Source organism: Parasteatoda tepidariorum, chromosome 1 (assembly GCF_043381705.1).
Source record: "Parasteatoda tepidariorum isolate YZ-2023 chromosome 1, CAS_Ptep_4.0, whole genome shotgun sequence".
Classification (NCBI taxonomy): domain Eukaryota; kingdom Metazoa; phylum Arthropoda; class Arachnida; order Araneae; family Theridiidae; genus Parasteatoda; species Parasteatoda tepidariorum.
The window spans coordinates 91,043,681-91,063,975 of record NC_092204.1 but is presented as its reverse complement, the minus strand read 5'-3'; the positions used below and the strand labels follow the sequence as shown (position 1 = coordinate 91,063,975).

The window sequence follows — 20,295 nt, the reverse complement described above, 5'->3', positions numbered from 1 at the left end:
ATATATATATATATATATAAAACATACTTTTGATTTTAAGGAGCTGTGAAATACGGCAGTTGCTACGACAATTTTGCTGTTATTGAGGAGACCATAGAGACATGCTCACCTGATATAGTTAATAAGAGTAATCTAATTTTATTAGATGTGCCAGATGAACCGGGACTCTTTCAGTGCTAGTAAGTATTTCATGATTTCTGAATGAGGGCTTGAGAGAGTTAAGTAGAGAGCCACATTCTTTCTAATGTTTACACTTTAACATTGAATAGTTTTTTACTGCTATAGTCTTGAAGCTTCAAAAAATTTCCACCAGGAAATTGCACATTAGTTAGAAACATATCTTATCGCTTATCTGATAACTCTATAATTTTAGCTGAAGCCACTCTTTTTAACAAACTGAAAATGTTCCCGATCACTATGTTATCTCATATACTATAAAGAAAATAGCTATGTTCTTGTATTTATTTCATATATTAAAATTATTATTGATTTAAATATTAATTTTTAAGTTTTCGCAAAAAAGTTGTTTGTTGTTTGCTAAGTTGCTTTAATTCTGTTTAATTTAAAAATTGCTAGTCAATTTGGTTCACATATTAAGTACAGGCATAAAAGCGGATTTAAATGATCGTGCATTTTTAAAAGTATAATCTAAGCTATGACAGTTTTCTTAAACATCCATTCTGAACCAAGTTTACTTTTTCAAACAGGCATTTCAAACTATGAATATTTCTTTTAATTTGCAGTTGGAGCAACATTTAAAATAAAATAAAGGTACTGTATTTTGTGAACCATAACAGACAACATATAAAAAAATTGCGATCTTAATTTTCGTAACCATTTATTGTAATTAACACTACAGTATGAAGTAAATTTATTAACATAATATTTTAATGCACAGTATCAAAATATATGATAGACGCTAGCATGTATTCTAGCAAGCTACTTCGTCAGAAATTTTTGATTATTATAATACATTTTGTTAACGTATAAAACATGATTAGCTGGAAATAAATAAGGAGTTTTTGACCATAAAAAATGGCGTAATTAATTGAAAATTCAATTTTGCACGTGTTTTTACTCGAGCTATGAGAAAAAATGTTTTATCAAGACTTAAGAAATCGTTATTTATACATAACCTGAAATGTTTTCTTTTGTAATTGCAATGCAACCTCATCCCTATATTTCACATGGTTCTAGTCAACTATTATTTTGTACTTAAATATTGGAGAATATAAGGTATAAGTAATAAAATCAGGAAATTCAAGCTTGTTTTTATTTAAAAGCAATAAAGCTGCTTCAGGTAATGCGAGAACCAAGTATAAATGTAAAATCAAGCCTCTTCAGTGCGGTATTTATGGTGCAAGAGAAATTACATAAAACTGTTCCGGTGTAATTGGGCTTTCACAAACTAATTTTATATTGCTTTTACAAGGAATACTTACCACCAAGCAATATTTATTTTAATTTGAGATAGTTAAACCTGTTTTTATTAACCAGTTTAAATTCAAACTGCTTTTTAATGCATTTTAGTATTGATATCACAACTACAGTCTGTGTAATTGATAGAATGTTGAGAATATGTGGAAAAATGGAGACAGAATTAGGTTTGCATTTTCCGAATGGAATTGGATTCTGGAACGCCTTTTGTTTGAATAACAAAGAAACAGCTTTAATGATGATGGAAGAATATGAACTCAATTTCAATCCAGAAACTACAGAGGAAGAATTTGTGACTCTCTTTGAAAGTATAAGAACAATCATTGCTTTATCTTAAATCTTGCTTCATTGTTTTGCTTCTGAAAATACAAAACTATTTTTTTAAAGTTGCATTTTAATTAAAAATATTTTCTTCTCTCAAAGCAACTTTTTTGAAAACATCGCCTTTTATCTGGGGACGAAGAATCACCCAATGTTTGCCTGCAGCGTTGATGAATTGTTTTTGCTGATTATTTTAATTGCGAAAATAATTACAGGAATGAAGTAGAACATTATTGTTAACAAAAAAGTCTTATTGTTAATAGTATTAAACGTTATCGGTAACTGCATGCCATTTAATGTGTCTAAATCCTTTCGTGTGAAATAATCAATTTTCAATTACGGCTGTCGGATTTAAGTTTAAAAATTGCAACTCAAATGTGGCAATAAACGTGACCAGAGGAATAAAAAAAAACTAGCAACTATTGTTCAATAAATCTTATTTAGTAACGGATTTCAGTAATATTTAGGGCTTATGAATTTTTTTCACTCTACTATTCCGCCCTAAACGGCATCTCAGATATTTACGAAAATACTTAAGTTGGTGATTAATTATAATTTTCTAATATTTCTGGCTATAAAATAGCATGAGCAGTTGGCCATGTAAGAAAAAAACACAAGTCTTATCTGACATTTTACGTGTCCCGACATATCAGCAATACCATTTTCAAACTTTGCTTTTATTTGTAACATTTACATTTAAAAAAAATCCACCTTGTCTAGAATGATGTTAAAAAGAAACTTTAGGCATTAATTATCGAGAATTAAATTAAGAAATAGAAGCATTAGGGATAAATTACTATTTAAGGCAAAAAAAATACTTTAAAACAAATGATCACTAAAGAGTACAAACCAAAAAGCTTTTGAATATATATTTAAAGATGAGAAAAGTACTCAAGCCTCACCATGTAATTAAACTGATTTTGATGTTTTCAATCCAGTTTTATTAAGTTGTTACTCGTTTTGATTTTGTTAACAATTTTACTTCCTACCTAATTATTATTTTATTTACAAGCATTTATATGTATACTTTTTTCACTTGATTCATAACAAGGGTTCCATGGCAGGAGAGTTTTTCGATAATTTCATATGACTCTCAATAAATACTTCCATGTCATTAAATAATACAATGCAAAACATGTTATATCTTTGCATTTGTCCTTAATAACATTTTACTACTTCTATACTAGTTCTACACTTAACAACTTCTCTCATTTTTGAAGTTAAAAACAAAAGTCAGTACTTTGCGTCGCTCAGTCAAAAGTTTGCCAATAATATTGACTCCAACTAAGATCTGAATAGCTTCCGATGTATCACTGCCATCGGTTAAAACAGTATTTTTTGTTCTTAGCTATTCTATCCAGGGACCTCCCCTAACAGAAAAAAAATACTTCCACAAATCTTGTCTTCATCAAAAGCTTCAAAATTGTATTTGAATGTTCCATCTAACTAATCTAACTTTGTAGCAATTGTGCGCACATTCGTGAGTAGTAACGTCGCCAAACAAAGCATGCTTTATATTTTGTTGGCGAAGAGGCATATATTCCATTTCTTTGGCGATATTTTTCAACACATACGAATTTTGGGAGTCACTATCTAACAGTACTCTCACACATGTCTTCTTATTATTGCAAACAAGATTCGCCTTAGGAGTTTGAAGAAAGACGGTTGGCGCTTTAGAGATATTTGCCATGTTTACTTCGTTTTCTGGCTTCTTGTCCTCTTCTTTTTTAAAAGCAGGGGTTTCATTTTCTGCAAGCTTAGGACACATTAATGGCACGTGTTTCCTTCCACACAAAAGACACTTTAGAAACACTCTACTTTTCTTCGCTGAATGTCCCGGCATTAAACAAGAAAAACAGCAATTTCTGTCTTTTAAAATAGCTTGTTTCTCCGTGAAACCCATTTTTTTAACACTAAAGCAATCGGCACTTGAATGCTTTCCTTGGCAAAATACGCAAGATTTCTTCATACTATGAGTAGAATTAGAAAACAGGACCGAAGCTATTGGTCTTTTATCTGCTATAAAGTTGGAATTTGTTTTTCCACGATTGAATTGTATACCATCATTTTTTGATAATCCGAAACCTACCATCGCTAAATTTATTCTTTCCTCACCTTCTACTTCAGATTTTAGAAATTCCATTGAATTATTTAAGCGTTCTTTGGCGTCTTGTTTCGAAGAGGAAATTGTGCTCATATTCTAGGCCTTTAAAAATTCTTCAGGGACACAAGATTCCACTAATGGATGCAGAATTGAGGCACACTTGTCTGTTGCTACAGCCAAAGTCTCTGATGCTCGTAAATAAGATTCTAATTTATCATACAACGAGGTTAAGGAAAAGTTTTCTTTGGTTTGTACTGCAATAATTAACTTTAACATTTCCCTTACGTACACTTCAACCAAAAATTCGTCTCTGCCAAATCGCGTTTTTAAGCTTTCAATCACTTTGGTGCAATTTACACTGGTTGGCGGGAAATTTTCCACTACTTCTCTTGCTCTGGAACCAGAGATCGTCAACTGTACTAAGTACTGAAATTTATTTTCCAAAGCAATGTTTTTATCTTTATGTATTTGCTCAAACTGACTCCAAAACGAAAGCCACTTTTTAATATCGTCGCTAAATTGCCGAAATTCTAATCTTGGCAATAAAAATTTTCTTCTTGAATTGGCATCATTTTCTTCAATTGGCGGATGTGCCTGGCTCAGTCGATCAACAGCTTGAACTCTTGCCATTTCCAGTTCATGATCCATTCTCATTTTCTCTATTTCTAATCTTTTTCCTTTTTCTGCTAATTTTTCCTGCTCTTTCTTTCGTGATTTTCTTTCGCTTATGACAGTAATCCAAATATTTTGTGCGAACTGTGGATCACTTTCATAATCTTTACTGTTTAAAATTATCTGTTTCAATTCCGTTATTTTCATATTTGGAGTAACTATTTCGCCAATTTCTTCAGCCACATGTTTCAGATACTCTTTAATCAAAACTTTAATTGTACTAAACATGTTGAAAAAGAGTGCTGTCGTGGACACCAGAAAATGTTGAAGTTACCAAAATAAAAAGAACCTTTTATCTTAACTACTAAATAAATAACATATACGTAGCAAAGGAGAAATATTGTGAAACAAGAAAAAAATATAAAATTTTATTGCTTAATTTAACGAAAATAAAGGTCTCACCTTGTGAGAAAAGGCATAAGACAAAAATTCTGACTGAAAGGAAGAAAGAAAATGTTCTACTAATTCTTTCAAAAAAAAAAAAAAAGAGAAAACGTGAACCACCAATACAATATGCCTTTTTTCAATTTTGTGCTTTTACCAACCTGGTTAAATATGACTCGTCAATCTTCAACAGCAATTTAAATTCTGTTCTTTGAGAATAAGCGTGTGTTACTAAGTCAATCTGCAACATAAGGTATTATGCTAAAGTCGACAAATTTTACCATACTTAGCAATTTTTTATATATTATAAAACCATATTTTATTGTTATTTTTACCAAAATTATTACCAAATCATTACCTTCGGTATAAATTATTTTTTAGTGTTCCCATTGAGCTATTTTACCACAATCTGGTAGGTTTGACCATGCTTTTATTTTCAGTGTATTAATGAAATTTTAATACTAAATCCAAATTAAAAAAAGATAAATTACTTCTTCCCTGTTATAATTTGCTATAAAATCTCATATTTTACCCTTACTCGTATTAAAATATAAAAATACGCTATTGTTTGATATTATCATACTCGGTAACAAATGAAGGATAATTTTAATAATTTGCCACAATATTAAAATTCTTAGATGAATTCCTTTGTTTTAGTAATATTCATATCCTTAATATTTTTATTTTTATATTTTAGATAATTCGGCCAGTTACGGAGAAAACAAAGACATGTGTTTAAGAAACTATAAAAATTTATGTCAAAATCCAGGGGATATCAGACATGATTTTCCAGAAAATTCTGATGATCTGTCTGCAAGATGCACGTAAGATAAAAGATTTTTTTTAAGTAATCATTAGTAATTTATTGAACTGCAAAAGTAATCTAAGGGAAGAGACATGATATCGATCTCATTGTGCAAGTTTCAGGAAAAGTGCTACATTAGATCCTTTAGTATCTTAGAAAACTGCAGGCTTTCTGAGAAATTCTGAATTTTTTTCTTATTTTTCTAGCAATTGCAATAGGAAAATAAAAAAATGCCACTGTATTTTTTCAACTGCTGCAGCAGAAAAAAATACTTACTCTGGAGAGAAAGCTCTTATTTTAAACTATATATACCATCTTGCAGTTAGGATTCGTCTGGGCTTAAATTGGACAAATAACTTAAAATTTTTGAAATAAATGCCCATTTTTAGAAATCGCCGACTAGGTGATATTTTCCGACATGGATCAAAATTATTAAAATCAATGACTGATTCGAAATTTTTGCAAATTTCAATGATCCCAGAGAATGTTATGGAGTAATTCATAAAAAAAAAAGTCACAAGCATTTTCTTTCTTCATAAAACCGTGGCGCATCTTCTTATTGACGTTTTGAAACATTTTCAAATCTAACATAGCGTGCGCTGGTTAAAACTAGGTAAATGTTTTAATATAATATAACTAAATTAATGTTACTAACTCAGATAAGTTATTGAAATAGCATGGATTTGAAGTAAAAAAGAATTGAATTTTCAAATTGCGACAGGGTTTTTGATAAACAATCTTTATTACCGACCCAGTATCTGAAAAGATATCTATAAAATATAAAAATTTCGTTGCTGTGCCTCTTAAGGCGTATAGGGTCTCGTAACATCGCCCAACATTCTGTCTTTGAAGAATTTCTATGGAATAGTGATATTGTATAGGATTGGTGTACGTAGTGTACGAATACTGTTTGTAATATACTCACATCTAAACTTTAATAACTGGACTGTTTAGACGAGATGTTTAATATATAATTCCATTTAACATTAGTCCTTCAATAGATTAGCTTGATCTCTATGAAATAGGAAGCATCACATGTAAGAGGCTTTAAAGCAATTTGAAATATATCAGCATTGTTTTATTACTTTCAATCAAAATTTTTAAAAACGGTTAAATAAAAGTGATTATTCCTCGATTGGAGTAGTTAAACATGGATCTGAAACTTTATAAACTACTTTTGTAAAATGCTTGAAATCTAAATTAATATGTGGTGGTTCCCCAAGCATCTGAGTAAAGGATCCATGCAGTAGCAAAGTAGAAAATTTTTTATTTTTATTTTCAGATCTCATATAAAGTACAATGAGTGTTTGATTGATTACGAAGAAAAATGCGGGGAGAAAATATATGGAATGTCACTTCATGAAGATTTAGAAACTCTGAATACATTTTGTGACGAAAATTCAGTTTTGTTCCATGGTAAGAATATTAACATTATCTTCCAATCACGATGTTTGACATATTGTCTTTTTATTTCTAAATTTTATATAATATATATGGTTTCGGAAAATGGTTCCATCTATTTCATTTCGTCACTTAGAGTCCATAATATTAACTATTACTTTTTAATTCAATCATTCTTCAATGCCTAATATACTCTGCCTTAATTTTATTTTGATAAAAAAATTTTACAGGATATATTAGGTTTCAAAAAATGGTCTTCTCTTCTTCTTTGTTCTTACTTTTTAATGCATAATAAACGGATTAAAAAAGAAATTTTTTCTAATAATATATATCCAAAAAATCATGGGGGTCATTCTCACTGAAAAGGTATATATAGACTAAAACATTTTCTTGAATTAATGTAATTAAAAAAGTGATAAAATTACAAAAATGCCACTATTTATTTTTGTTATATGTCCTTATAATAATGGTCAAGTTTTCTATTTCATTTTTTACAAGATTTAAAATATTTTAAATTCTGCCTTGACCACGGAGGAGATGTAATAGTCAACGGAAGATACATTTTATGTTATAAAATATAAAATATCAATGAAGACTAATTCATTAATTATTGTGTACAACTGATATGAGTTTAAAATTAATAAGTAAATAATAAAATATTTCATTATTAGAGATGGCGCTACTTCCGAATAATCATGCTGCTATGAAAGGAAACATCCATTTTTAACCTAGGTGTATAATTTTTAAGCAACTCTTACTGTATATTAATAAATTAAAATGTAAAGACTGTTGAAATAAAAATTCAGACTCCACATGAAAATTGTGTGTTGAGGGTACTCTTTTATGAACATTTCATGCAAGTTAAACATACTGTCATCCAAATAACTTTTTTTTTTCTCTTTTCATCTTGCTTTTGTTTTTTTTGGCTTGCTCTATCAATTTCTAGAAATGTAAGTACATTTAATCACGATTTTTCTGCTAAATCTTTTTCTGATACAGATTTTAAAGTTTCTTGCTCTTTTTATTTTTACTTTCTTCAAACAATATAGGGTTTTCTTTTAATTTCTGTCTAGCTTGTCTCATACTAAGTTTCTTCTGTTCCCTTCTCTTTTGCATTTGAACATTTGATTGCTTTCTTTTTTAACATTTTGGCTTTGCCATTTTTTTCCTAAAATTTGAAGAGAAAAAAAATGTTAAACGTCACAGAAATTATTTAGAAAAATTGCCAATATTTACTTCTCCGATAAGAAAAAGTTAAACTTAATTGATTTTCTTTAAAAATACAAACAAATTAACACATTTGTTCCATTTAAAAAAAACAATTAAAAGAAAATAGTTTTTTAATTATTAAAATTGTATTATGGTTATCTAACACATTGTCTCTTCCATTGACTGTGTCTTCTCCTCCATGGATTTGTTATGTCCACGGAGGGGAAGTCCACGGAGGAGCCAAAAACTAGTTCTTAAATTTTTCTGATTTTTAATTTTTACGTTACAAAAATGGGGCAGTTCTTTTTATTAAATATACTGTTTTTGCAATCTAAAATTCATCTATCAAGAATAAAATAATTTTCTCTTACCTTCTTTATGATGTCCACGGAGTATACGGTGAGAACTTTGCCAAACCCCAGTTGAACACAACGATCCAAAACTGACACCAAAGAGAACAAAAACAACTGATAGTTAACATTAGAAAATGGAATGGCTACCTTTCCCAGCAGCTGTTTTATAGGGATTTCGCATATGCATTTTTTATTGCATATTTACCGAACTATATTAATTGTCCGTGGAGGGAGATTTCATTTTTGATGGACAAAGTTTAATAGTTATTTATTTTATAAAAATAATTTCTTTTAAAAAAAATATTAAATAAAAAGTTATTATAAACATTTAACTAGGTGAAACTACAAAAATCATTAAAATGGCATTTAAATTGTTTAACAGCCATTTAAAATTATTTTGTGTCACAGACGTAGGGACGTCCACGGAGGGGATTTTGAAGTTATGTCTATTAAAACATAAGAATGAAATATTAAATACATTTAGCAGAAATGCATGTGATTTTTTAGTTAGAACTCTACGAAAGATGATGAAGAAAAATATTAAGAAATCTGCTGTATTTCCTAATATTTATTACTAAGGGACTTAAAAAGTCACCTTTTTGTGAAAATGACGAATGGATTGAAATTGCCTTACTAAATTCTAATTCACAAAAGACTTCAAAGTGCTAAATTGAATTTTCTAAAATTAAATTACAACTTACAAAGGACTCAAATGATCGAGACTGAAATTTTCAAAAACAAGAAATTAAATGCCCTGGACTCAAGAGACCTAGAAGGGGCACTTAAATTTGTAAATTATTCTTTAAGTAAGCAAAAAAAATATAATCACGATTTTTTAATTTACTCAAAAGCTTGAGCTTTCACCTTCCAATGAGGAGACCCAGGTTCTAATTCCAGTGACTACTTATTCTGCTCATATTTTACTGCTTGTTCAGGGTTAAGTATGAAGTTATGAAGCTAATTAAAGATATTTATAAACATATTATGCAAGCAAATATAGATAAAACGGCTCCTAGAGACAAAAATTATATATTTAAATAAACAGAAAGCAGGCTTTAAAAATAATTATCTATTATTAAGTACCAGAATTGTATATTGTTGCTCCTGAATAGGTTCATGAATTCAATTATCATGCTAGATAAAAATTGAAACCTTTTCATACTTGCATGGATGTAAAAAATATAATTTATCCAAAGTAAATATTTTGCATGCATTTGAAAGCAAATTTTGTAACGTGATATTTTAATGTTGCAGCATTGTCAGATAAGGGGAAATGTTTAAAAACTTTCTTTCAAAATTATGAAAAAGATGCTGACAATAGAGTTTACGATTGCTTTGATGAAATAAAAAATAAAGACCCAGAGAAGTATGAATTGGAATACATTGAACGATATCCGGAAGATTATGATATTAAGTTCTGTTTGTAAGTATATACTCACATCGTTAAAAATTCATAATGTAACAAGGTAATAACATCAATTTTATGCTAATGAAATTAAAGTATACTTTGGGCTACGTACGAATAAAGCAACGTTAATAAAGCAATAATAGCACAAACACACGCATGTTACTGTTTTGAGATTATAATAATCCTTCCTCAGTATCCGAACACAGAATGAGTCAACGATTATTGCTGTAGAAAATATAGAATACTCATTTTGGTTCTTTTTGCGACATTCTAGTTTTGCTCTAATTTATGCAAATGGAATTAAGGTATACTCTGTGCAACGTGGGAATAAAGCCAAACAGCGTGAATAAAGCTTAATTAATGACGCAAAACGGGCATGCGATAGTTTTGTCTCTGTTACAGTTGTTGCTACTTATGCTACTTGTCAACCAGCAAGCCTGTTTGAAATCAATAAGCCTGTTTGAAATCAATTGAAATTTTTAACACAAAGGGTGCATTTTTAGTTTTTCCAGTGTCGCCATCTATGTTCGAGGATACGACTTAAGCCTTACATGTCACAGTCTGTTTTACTTACGCTATCATACTCCATTCATTCATCCACAGATAGTAAATGAGATCTGAACCAGAGAGCTACCAATCTCCAATTCAGTACCCCCGAGGTATTGATTCTGTATAGGAGCTTAGAGGATTTGAGACCACAACAGATTTAACGTACACCAGTTACCATTTATAATGCGGGGCTTCCTCAGCAGGCGGTATTCAAACTCTTATTATCACGAACACGAGACCAACGTCCTACCAACTAGGCTATCTCGATCAAATTCGTTTCTACAATCAAAAGTCATTTTGAAAGTTGGAACATTGATTGAGTCAACGCTTATTGAATTATGAGTTAACGTTCATTATTTGATGAAATAATACAGAATAATCTTTTACTGTTTCCGTAATTTGTTATAATGAAATTAGGGTATAATTCATGCTATGCGAGAAAGAAGCTTAAATAATGTCACAGAAATAGAAATACTTCAGTTTTATTTCCGTAAACAATATTCTACCTCACTGTTGGAATGCAGAATGAGTCAATGTCTATGGTCTGATGAGCCCATGTATATTATTACCAAAACATAATAGTCATTCTGGAAGAACATACATTTTTTTAAATGCAATCCGGGTTTACTTTCTGAAACAAGTGAATATGTCTAAATAGCGTGAATAAACCAGAAATGGAGGCACGAAAGCATACATACTATAGTTTCCTTTCGATTAACAAGAACCTTCCTCAGAGTCAGAACGAAGAATGAGCCTACATCTATTATTATACGAGACACAGAGCAGTCATTTTCGCATATTCTGATTAACTTTTGCATATGAAGCTAGGATAATTTGGGTATGTATTAAATTAGAATACAATGAATTAGGATATTGCAACACATGAATATACCTAAGTAATACAAAAAAAGCTCTAATCGGAGCACAAAATCAAAATACTATAATTTCTTTTCTATAAACAGGATCGATCTTAAACAGGAATATCTAACTAGACATAGGAGTTCATCTCTTCGTAAGGTAATGGGCATTGAAGAGTACCGAACACTGGAAATTCTTCATGTGTTGAAAGGAATGGAGGAAATATTGTGGTGTCAACACTAGGACTCGAACTCCAGTTCTGCCGATCATGAGATTGACAGATTAGCCCGTTGGGCTATGACATATACGCAGTTGAAAAACACTAAGTACCTTCATTAGGCGGTTCTAGTTGCTGCGATAATACTCTGGTTGTTTAACCGTATTAGGTGAAAGCAGTAAATAAACAGTTTTTCTCAAACTTCACAGTTCGATTACCGCCTTATTCATGGTTATTTGAATGTTTTGATTAAATATGGTAGAATAATCATTCAATAAAATGCTATTTAACCATTCTTTCCAAGAAATTTTTAACAGTGTAGAATAAGCCAACGTCTTTTATCTCATGAATCAATGTTATGAGCCAACTTCTGTTATTATACGAAACAGAAATTTTTCGTTTTGTGCTCGACACTGAGAAAAGTTCGTGTTCATAAAACCGGAATGTATATTTTCCACTATATAGTATGCCTGTTTATGTGTCATTGTGTTTGCTTTATTTTCGTTATTTTTTCATTTATTTATTTATGATGAAATTTTATTACTAGTTACAAAATGGAGCATTATTTTGTACGTCTTTTAATTTTTTAGTTATGATCTCCAGTTGGTGAAGTGTCAAACTGAAGTAATATCAGAAGATTGTGGAGAGACAGCGAAAGAATTAATGTTGCAAGCCTTAAAAATCAATAAAATGAAGTACGTATTGTGCAGTGATTTTCCAAAGGAAGCTGAGTTTTTTATGAATGAATTAGATTTCAGTTTGGAACCACAATGTTCACTTGAGGATTTAATTAAGCGTCTTGATGACGAAACCAAAATAGTTTGAGATGGAGAAAATTTCCTTCAAATTATTAAAAAAAAAGTATTTTGTTCTAAATCTTATAACTTGCAGAAACTGTACAATAAAAATTAATGTACTGAAACAATAGCTTTTGTTTTATTGTCTCAATATGAATTTCTTTTCGTTATTCTAATGTTTGTCTTAGAGTCCTTCATTCAATTTTATTTAATTTTTCAGTGCAACTTTTTAGTTTTATCCCCCAGGTAATAATATTTGCCACTCCGATATCTCAAACGATGCAAAAAGTCTAAAGAAATTGAAACTTTTTAACGGAATTGAGAACAAAACTGTAAAAACATGTACGGAATTGTAAAATTAACATTGATTTCTAAGATGACTTTTACAGATTTTTTTTTTTAACATTTGATATTGTATAAACAGATAAACTGGTTACACTTTTCATTGCTATAAGTGAAATACCTGCAAGTGCCGTAGTTCGGGTATCTTGATCCTGATTGGTTGTTGAAACGTGACTTTTGTTTACATTAGTAACTGTTCTTTCCATTCTATTTCGAGTAAACCAAACGTTTCAAGTATCAGTTTTCTCCTGTGAAGCATTTTATATTTTTTCACAAACATTTCAATTCTCTCACCTTATATTTTTTACTTAACGTAAAGACAGGTAGAGCATGAACAAACTTATTATGCATCGAAGTAGCCAAGCGCACAAAACAAAAGTATAGCTAAACTGCAATAAAATACGTAAACAAATAATGAATATAAGTTTAAAAAAAAAGGCGCAGACGGGAAAAAAAATTATATTTAAGCAAATTCCACGTGTGATACGGAGCTCTATTCAACTACACGTTAATTATCATTCTAACTTAAGTGGAGATACTTAGCTCAACTTCAATCAGCCATTTTGTTTATAAACAATCAGCTGGCCCTGAGGTCATAGGACACGTGTATGGGTACTGTGGTCTTCTTCTTCTTGGTGCAAGTACCAAATTGCGAATATACAGCGTACGAAAATAAAGCAGCACTATAAAAGTTGCCAATTTTGCTATAAAAGTGTGATTTTCTCTCAGAAAATATAATAAAATGGCATGGTATATGTGATTCCACAATAGGCATTACATATATTTCCAAGCTCTTAAAATTTCTTTAACTTTTTAAATTTATTTTTTAATTATTCTTAATCGAATTTTAATTAAATTAAACCAATTATTAAATTCTTATTACATTTTATAAGAAGCTAATATAAATATTTTGCTCTCTATTTCACAATCAGTGTAATGGCGGACAGTTTTTATTTCCGTACAAATGTAAAGCTCACTAATTTACTGTGGCTACTAAATCGAAAGCAAAATCTATTTATAACTCTTCTTCTTTATTTCTTACCACTTACCTTTGTTTCAGTTACATGGTTAAACTAATTCTCATAGTATTTTTGGCAATTAGTTTTCGCCAAATTATTTTCCAATTTAATATTGATTACTGATAAATTGAAGGTATACTATTTTTGTTGGGTAATATATCTTTCGATAAATCTCGCCAACCATGGATCTATTCTCATCCTCCTAACTGTCCGTTGAGAACAATTTACTTTAATTTTAATTTCGAATTTTTGGTGATAGGTCGGACATAGTCGAAACCGTTGAATTTTTATATTGAATGATTTTTTCTTAAATTACAAAGAAACTACATCCTTTATACTGCAATTGCTATGGAAGAACTAAATTGCTATGAAAGTGGGCGTGATTTCAAGGGTATGACATTCCAATCTTTCATCGGGTTATTATTTTTCATATTTTAATTTGTTTTACATTTCCACTTAATTTTTCTGGTCGTCGTGTTAGTTAATAGCTTCCTCTGAACAGGCTTTCAGTCTAACTAGAACGGTCCACAATTGACATGCGTTAGAGAATACCCGTCTTTAAAGGAGGGGTGATAATATGGGTTGTAGGTTATTTTTCTTATAAGGGTTCTAATATGGGTTAATTTCTTTTTAATAAATGTGGAAAAGATCATTCCAATCTCCTTCCATTCGTCAGAAGATTCTCCTTTATTTTTGAGACATAATTATCCTTTTTTTCGTGGTCAGAACATTGTCAGAAAGCGCCGACATAAATTGTTTGTTAAATAAATGAAAAAAAAAACATGATATGTAGATGAAAGACAAAATATTTCGTTGCTGCTTAATAATTTTGATTTTCTTAATTTCATTTAATTAGCATTTTTTTTATAACCGCATTTTTTATAGGGATATCTGTTCAGCTTACCCATTTTACGTTATTTGATGCGCAGTGGAAAATGTCGAAGGTTGCAGAAAAGGTACATTAATGCATTAATATTTTTGATATGTATTTTGCCTAACAACAATTTCACCAATTCATAAAAAATTCAAAGTTTTCTAATTTCTACCTTTATTATGATGCTGAGAACTTTAACCCTTAAAATTTAATTTCCGGATGAAAACAATAATGATAATAACAACAATTTTTACTTGTAAAGTTAATTTCACAAGTTTTATTCCTAAATTACGTGACGTAGTTCCGTTTAGGTGTAAATTAAATTTGAGAGCTACTCTAGTTTATGACGATTATTTATAATTAAGTGAATACAAACGAGAATACCTTGCTCTATTAATGCTTTTCTTTCATAATATATTTTTCAATAAATGCTTGATGATACAATTTAATACAATAACAAAAGTTATATTTTTATTGATGACCTTGAGCGATATTTTACATACACAGCTATAATCTGAAAATTCAGATCAGTAATGTTAATAATCTTTTTTTTTTCAAAAAAAAGGGCAACAAATTCATGCAGATTCTATTCACAAGAATAATATTAATTATGAATTTTATAAACGTATATCATAAATTCATGTCATAAATTTAGATTAAAAAAAACCTATAGACTCCGCGTTGGTGAAAATAAAAATAAAAACCAGATTGACCCTCTTATTAGCATGCCTTAATTACGAACATATTTGTTGTAACCCTTTTCAGCAATCTTTTTCTCTTGCCCTCTTCAATATTCTCCTTTTTTTTTTCACTTGCCCTCTTCGATTTTCTATCTTTCAATTCATTCTAGATTCAGTAAAATGTTTCACTTATTTGAAAACTACGGAAAATTTCACCATCAATTTCATTTTACTGAAAATTTTGCATTTAAAACTTTTTTTCTTCCACAAATGGCTCGTTTCAGACTGTAAAGGAATGATTTTCATTAATATTATTTTTGGTTCGGTAAGTGATTGTCGGTATACGTTCCTATAAGTAAAACTTTCACTCGTGCTGTTTAAAACGATATGAGTTTTCTTTTTGACAATTTCAGTCTTAGCTTCATATTGATACAATTTTATTTTTTCTGTTATGGATGGTTATGGTACGGATTGTGATGGTAGTTTCATGTTTTTATTTCTAAATTTATTCTTCGTCCACCTGAAAAACCAATGAAAAGCAAAACTTTTTGTGAATCAAAATAAATATAAGCTGTAAGTATTGATTTATATTTTACTATTCCATTGTTAATGGGTCTTATTCTAATTCCAAAAGGAAATATTTTTATGGTAATAAGTCGCTAAATTAGGCGATAAAAAGCGTTATTCGGTAAAACCATTAAAGAATAAAATAAACAGATGACCACAGCTTTGGTAATGCTCAGAACTTAGCTTTTCCTCTATATAAATGATACATAGTTCATCCTACATTACAAACAAGCTGGATAAATAAAAAAATGGACGTGATGATTGAAAATAAAAATAATCTCCCCACAAGGAAAAAGAAAAAAAAACAAGTTTGGTTAATTTTATTGATGAAGGATTGAATTACACTAATCCTACTGTGTCATTAATAACCTTGTCCAACGCAATTTCCACTATCTTGTCAAATAACTCGCCACTCACAACCTAACAGCATGATACAGTATACACAACACACCTAAAAGTATGATAGTTGTAAAAATGATATTTCTTTTTTCTTTATATAGATATGTGGATTTAGAGTCTTATCCCATTGCTAAGCATTAATGAGCAATATATATTTTCTTACATGAATAAGAAAAATATATTTTATATGAATAAGTAAAAGCATATTATATTGCATGTTTAAATGTTCCTCGAAAGATATTTGACACCTTTTTTAGAAACTTAAGGCTATAAAATGAAAGAAATAATCTTGATCATAGGATAAAAATATTATAGTAGCTTGTAGAGGCTGTTGGTTGCGACAGCTGAGATAGTATGAAAAGCCGAGGTAGAAGGATCGAGTATTGGATCGAAGGTAGGAGAACGAACCGGAATAGTTCCTGCGCGGATGAATACCGGCGGAGGAGCATCAACCGGCGGCCAAGGCAGGGAGTGAAAAGACTGATGTCCAGTACTTAAGGAGATGGCAGTTTGCCTAACAACTTTTTAAATATTTTTTTACGAATAACCTGTTGATTGGAGTTTGTGAGTTTCTTGATGGTTTGTTACCTTATACTATTAAAGAAGATATTTCATTGCCAGATTTTTTCATTTGACGTCTTACATTCCCATCATCGAAACTTATACAATTGGTGACCTGTGAACGAATACGTATATTTCTGTTTCTGCAAACTGCGTATGGGAAATTCTACTAGTTGATGGATTACGGAGAAATGCTGGTATGTTTCAAGTTTTAAAATTTTTGGCAAGCCGTGAGTACAAATTGCTTATATTGCTGAACTTATACATTTCGGATTAATGCAAAAAATGCCCGAATCTACGGAAACTACTGATCAACAAATTGCTCGTGTCGCTGTAAAGCCACCACCTTTTTGGAGCGCTAATCCAGAATTGTGGTTCAGACAAATTGAAAGTCAGTTCACTCTTGCTGGAGTAACTACAAAGTCAACGAAATTTCACCACGTAGTTTCTGCTCTACAACAGGAGGAACTGGCGATTATCAGCGATATTGTTATCAGTCCACCTGTGGATGAGCCTTTCACTGCACTTAAAAAATATCGTGCGCTCAATATGCTGAATCTGAAGCTCAACGCTTAAGGGATTTGATTTCGGGGATGCAACTTGGTGACCGCCGTCCTTCAAGACTGCTTCTGGAAATGCGGAATAAAGCCGGCGCGAGAATTAACGAATTTTTGCAGAGGTTGCCTACTAATGTTCAACAGATTTTGGCGATTTCCAACGATAACCTGGACAAGCTGGCGGAGATGGCGGATGGTATTATGGCTACGACAACTAACGCACAGACAGTCAGCGTAGTTGCTGGTTTGACGGATCAGACGGATTTATGGTCGTTATTGACAGAGATCACAGCTCGTCTCTCACGGTTGGAAGCCCGTACAAGTGACCGGTCAAGAAGTACTAGTCAGAAACGCTCTACTAGCCGAAGCCGATAGTCTACAAATTCACAGTATTGCTGGTATCATAAAATATTCAAACAACGAGCGACAAAATGCCGACCTCCATGTTCGTTCCAACCGGAAAACAGCTGAGGCCGTCATCCAGTCAAAAGGGTGACGGCGAAACGATGATTCAGCGACTTTATCTGACGGACTAGTCTACATCCTTACGTTATCTCATCAATACGGGAGCTGACGTCTCTGTGATACCTCGTGTTGCTTATGCATCTAGTGACCATTCTTCACAGATGAAATTGTTCGCCGCAAACGGTACGACCATTCCAACGTTTGGCCAACGCCTGTTGAAATTAGACCTCGGACTCAGAAGAGAGTTCAGCTGACCTAGTATCATCGCTGCCGTGCCTCATCCAATTATCGTAGCTGACTTCTTACGCAATTTTGGTTTATTAGTAGACGTCAAAAATGCTGCAGTAATTGATCCTTTGACCAAGTTGCAAACAAGAGGCACCCGGTATGCTGGGAATGCTTCAACAGTAAAGGTAATTTCAGAGAACTCTGAATTCCTCAATTTGTTCTCAGAATTTCCTGATCTGATTAGGTCAGGTGTCACGCCAAGAAATGTTAAGCATGGAGTAGAACAATGGACAAAAGGACCTCCTGTTTTTTCGAAACCTCGACGTTTATCTACAGAGAAGTTGAAAGCTGCAAAACAAGAGTTTGAATTTCTGGTAGCATCAGGGGCTTGTCAGCCTTCCAAAAGTTGTTGGGCAAGTTCGTTACACATGGTTCTAAAAAACAATGGCGACTGACGACCGTGTGGTGATTTTCGTCGTCTTAATGGTGTGATCGTGCCAGATAGGTACCCTGTTCCCCACATGCAAGACTGTTTTCAGGTTTTGGAAGGTAAAAGAATATTTTCTACCTTGGACCTAGAAAAGAGTATTATCAGATTCCGGTACGCAGTGAAGACATGCCAAAGACTGCTGTAACAACCCCGTTTGGATTGTTCGAGTTTTTGTATATGCCGTTTGGATTATCAAATGCTGCCGCAACTTTCCAGCGCTTCATTCATCAAATTTTAGGTGAGTTCAAATTTTGCGTACCTTATTTTGATGATGTATTAGTAGCTTCAAAGAACGAAGAAGAACATTTAAGGCATTTAAAAAGAGTTTTTCGACGTTTTGCTCAGTATGGTGTAACGCTCAACGTAAGCAAATGTGTCCTGGGACAGTCTTCAGTAGAATTCCTAGGGTATTGTGTAACGGAAAAGGGTATTACTCCGCTTCCTGATAAAGTTTCTGCAATTGCTAATTTTCCTCAGTCAGTTACAATTAGAGAGCTGCGTCAATTTCTTGCGGTCTTGAATTTTTATAGAAGATTCATACCGAGAGCTGCCCACACTCAAGCAATTTTAAACGAATATTTAAAAGGCGCTAAGAAAAATGATAAAAGCGCGATCAAGTGGTCGGAGGAAGCAGTTGCTGCGTTTGAGGAGAGCAAGAAAGAATTGGCGAATTCAACCAATCCATTCTATCCTGTCATGAATGCACAGTTGGTGATGGTAGACGCTTCAGATACTGCGATGGGAGCTGCTTTTCATAAGCGTATAGAGAAAGAGTGGCAACCACTTGGTTTTTATTCAAAGAAGCTTGCACCATCTCAAAAAAAGTACAGTGCTTACGACAGAGAGCTCTTGGCTGCGTACATGGCAGTCAAATACTTTCGGGATATGGTAGAGGGTTAGCCGTTTACTATCTACACTGGCCACAAGCCACTTATATATGCCTTTAAACAGAGGAAAGATAAGTGTTCGCCAAGACAATCGCGTCATTTGGATTTTATTGGCCAATTCACTACGGATATTCAGCACGTGAAGGGAATAGATAACGTGTTGCAGATGCGCTGTCCAGAGTAAACATTGCTATCATAGAAACACCTTCCCACATCAATTTTCAAGAAATGGCTAACAGCCAAAAGGGTGACCAGGAACTATCCGAAATTTTAGCTCAAACCGGTAACTCATCTTTGGTACTTCAACCATTCGTAATAGGTGATCCTGGTGTGGAGCTGTTTTGTGATATATCTACCAAACGGATTCGACCATTCGCACCCGAAGTGGACAGAAAAAACGTTTTTTCCAAACTGTATTCTATTTCACATCCAGGTATTAAAGCTACTATAAGGTTGGTGGACGAGCGATATGTTTGGCCTGGTACAAAGAAAGATGTTAGGACATGGGCTCAGCAATGCCCGGCTGCGACTTTACACATTGTCGACTCCCGGGCACTTCTTTGGCACCGTATTTTGAAATTCGCCAAGTCGGCTTTCAAATTTTCTCGCGAAAATCTTCGAATATTAATTCACGCATGTTTCACTTGCGACATACGATTTAAAAAACGCATGAGTGAACATGAGGTGTGAATAAATTTAGCTGCTTTAAAA

General features: G+C 32.0%; 1 protein-coding gene across 3 annotated transcripts in view; it reads left to right on the top strand.

The window, feature by feature from the left end:
• Positions 1-40: 40 nt before the first annotated feature.
• LOC107454623 (uncharacterized) overlaps positions 41-20,295 on the top strand; it is a gene marked incomplete at its 5' end in the record, with an annotated part of 87,932 nt that continues 67,677 nt past the window's right edge. For 2 of the 3 annotated variants that reach the window (XM_071183820.1, XM_071183828.1), the window contains 3 exon segments: positions 41-179; positions 1,531-1,745; positions 5,616-5,742. In XM_071183820.1, the coding sequence (XP_071039921.1) occupies positions 41-179; positions 1,531-1,745; positions 5,616-5,742 (481 nt within the window). 3 annotated transcript variants of the gene reach the window in all.